At 41.6% G+C, this 2,500-nt stretch overlaps 1 protein-coding gene across 1 annotated transcript in view; it reads right to left on the bottom strand.

Annotated features, from left to right (window-relative positions):
* Positions 1-2,500, bottom strand: part of LOC134456913 (receptor-type tyrosine-protein phosphatase mu-like) — a 186,852-nt gene that overhangs the window by 4,050 nt on the left and 180,302 nt on the right. Inside the window, exon 35 of the mRNA XM_063208557.1 lies at positions 2,074-2,205. Coding sequence (XP_063064627.1) covers positions 2,074-2,205 — 132 coding nt within the window. The remainder of the gene's footprint in view (positions 1-2,073; positions 2,206-2,500) is intronic.

The following is a 2,500-nucleotide window of genomic DNA, read 5'->3' as shown; positions in this document are numbered from 1 at the left end:
AGAAATTAACTGAAGAGAATATATATTAATTTATTTCCATTTCATTGAGCAAAATAAGTATTTGATCCCCTGCCAACTGATTACAGTTCCGGGCCCACAGACCAGATGGGCACTTCCGATCAACTTGTCATCTGAATTAAAGACACCTGTACATACTAACATGCATAAAAGACACATTGAATCAGCAGAATCAGTCCATAGTATGAGTGAATCAGTCACACTCCAACGTCACCATCATGGGAAAGACCAAAGAGTGGTCAAATGATATCAGGGACACAATTTTAGACCTGAACAAAGATTAAATGGGCTGCAAAGCCACAAGAAAGAGACCGAGTATTAATGACCCAGCTGTTGATGCATTTCTTCCAAAATGTGAGGAATACAAAATGACTATCCATCAGCCTGTCTGGGGTTCTATACAAGATTCGACCTTTTGTAGGGATTTGATAATCATGAGAACAGAAAGAAATCACCTTAGAGCTGTATGGAATGAACTAGGCAATGATATCAAAGCTACTGGGACCAAAATCACGGAGAAAACTACTGGTAGCACTTAATGCCACAGAGGTTTAAAATCCTGTAGTGCACACATGGTACCTCTACTTCAGAAGGAACCTGTGCAGTCCCACTTGAGGTTTGCCAACGGACATCAGACTGGTTTAGGATATGATAAGGAGGTGCTGTAGTCAGATGAAACCAAAATCAAGCTGTTTGGCATTATCACAATTCAATGTGTTTTGAGAAAGAGTACTGCTGTCTGTGATCCCAAGAACACCCTCCTCACCATCATGCATGAAAGTGGTATCATTATGGTTTGAGGGTGTTTGTCTGGCCAAGGCACAGGACAACCTCACATCGTCAACGAATGGATGGAGGGAGACATGTAATGTGCAATCCTGAGTGCAAACGTCCTTCCCTCCACCACTACACTGAAGGGTGGGCCATTTTTGGATCTCCCAACATGACAATAATACACAACATACAGTCAAAGCAACGAAGGAGTGGCTCAATAAGAAGCATATTAAAGTCGTGAAGTGGCCTAGACGGTCTCCAAATATTAAGCCTATAGTAATTCTATGGAGAGAACTGAACCTCACATTTACCAAGCTACAGCCACAAACTATTAATGTTTTAGAGATAATGTGCAAAGAAAAATGGGCAAAAATATTTTCTACTATATGCACGAACATCGTCATCAACTAAAAGAAGCATCTGACCTCAGTGCTAGACAACTAGGACTTTGCCACAAAGCACTTTATCTTCTTTAGCTAGAGGGGTCAAATACTTATTTGCCTAAATTAAATACAAATAAATTAAAATATATTATTTTAAGCTATTCTCTGGAATTTGTTTTTGATATTCTGTCTCTCCATGTTTGAATACATATTATCATAAATTTATAGACTGATCATGTCTTTATTAGTGGGCAAACCGGCAAAATCGGCAAGGGATCAAATACATATTGGACTCACTGTATGTGTGTGTGTGTTGGTATGTGCACAGCAACACACAATTGAATTATGACACACTTTGGTAAAAAGAAAAACAAGGCTGTGGAAAAAAAGGCTAAGGAGAAGAAAAGAAAAGGCTTCTGTATAAAGACCTAAACACAGTATAATGCTCCATTAGACTGTATGTACACCCTCACACTTGCAGGAATGAACACAACAAATACACACACACGCACACACAGACACACACACACACACACACACACACACACACACACACACACACACACACACACACACACACACACACACACACACACACATGCATGGACGCACACACACACGCACACACACACACACACACACACACACACACACACACACACACACACACACACACACACACACACACACACGCACACACAGACACACACACACACACACACACATGCATGGACGCACACACACACGCACTCACACACACACACACACACACACACACACACACACACACACACACACACACACACACACACACACACACACACACACACACACACACACACACACACACACACACACACACACACACACACACACACACACACACACACAGGTGTACCTGTGCTGGGTCAACATCATTGAGCATGACAATGGATGTGCAGTGGTAGTCGAGTACCAGCCGCCAGAAGTCCTTGACCGTGTTGGGCAAGGGATGCTGGGTAACGATGAAGGCGGATGGCTGCTTGTAGCTCTGGAACGAAAATGAGAAACACAGATCAGACATGAATGCAAACTTTTACATAACAAAACATTACATTACATTACATACAATGACATGTCACTTACCTCTTTTATTTACCTCTTTCTACATCAGCAAAAACAAACTCTACTCAGCTCTAATCATGGGTACTAACCTGCACTACATTTCATAGGTTCTCCGCTATTTTTTTGCTCTCTGTCTGTTCTACCATTACTTTGTCTGTTCTACCATTACTCTACGCACTTACTCACATGCATACACACATGCTCGTACGCATACACATAGG

The sequence above is a fragment of the Engraulis encrasicolus genome, chromosome 10, assembly GCF_034702125.1.
Source record: "Engraulis encrasicolus isolate BLACKSEA-1 chromosome 10, IST_EnEncr_1.0, whole genome shotgun sequence".
NCBI classification, from domain to species: domain Eukaryota; kingdom Metazoa; phylum Chordata; class Actinopteri; order Clupeiformes; family Engraulidae; genus Engraulis; species Engraulis encrasicolus.
This window is presented reverse-complemented; position numbering and strand designations above follow the sequence as displayed.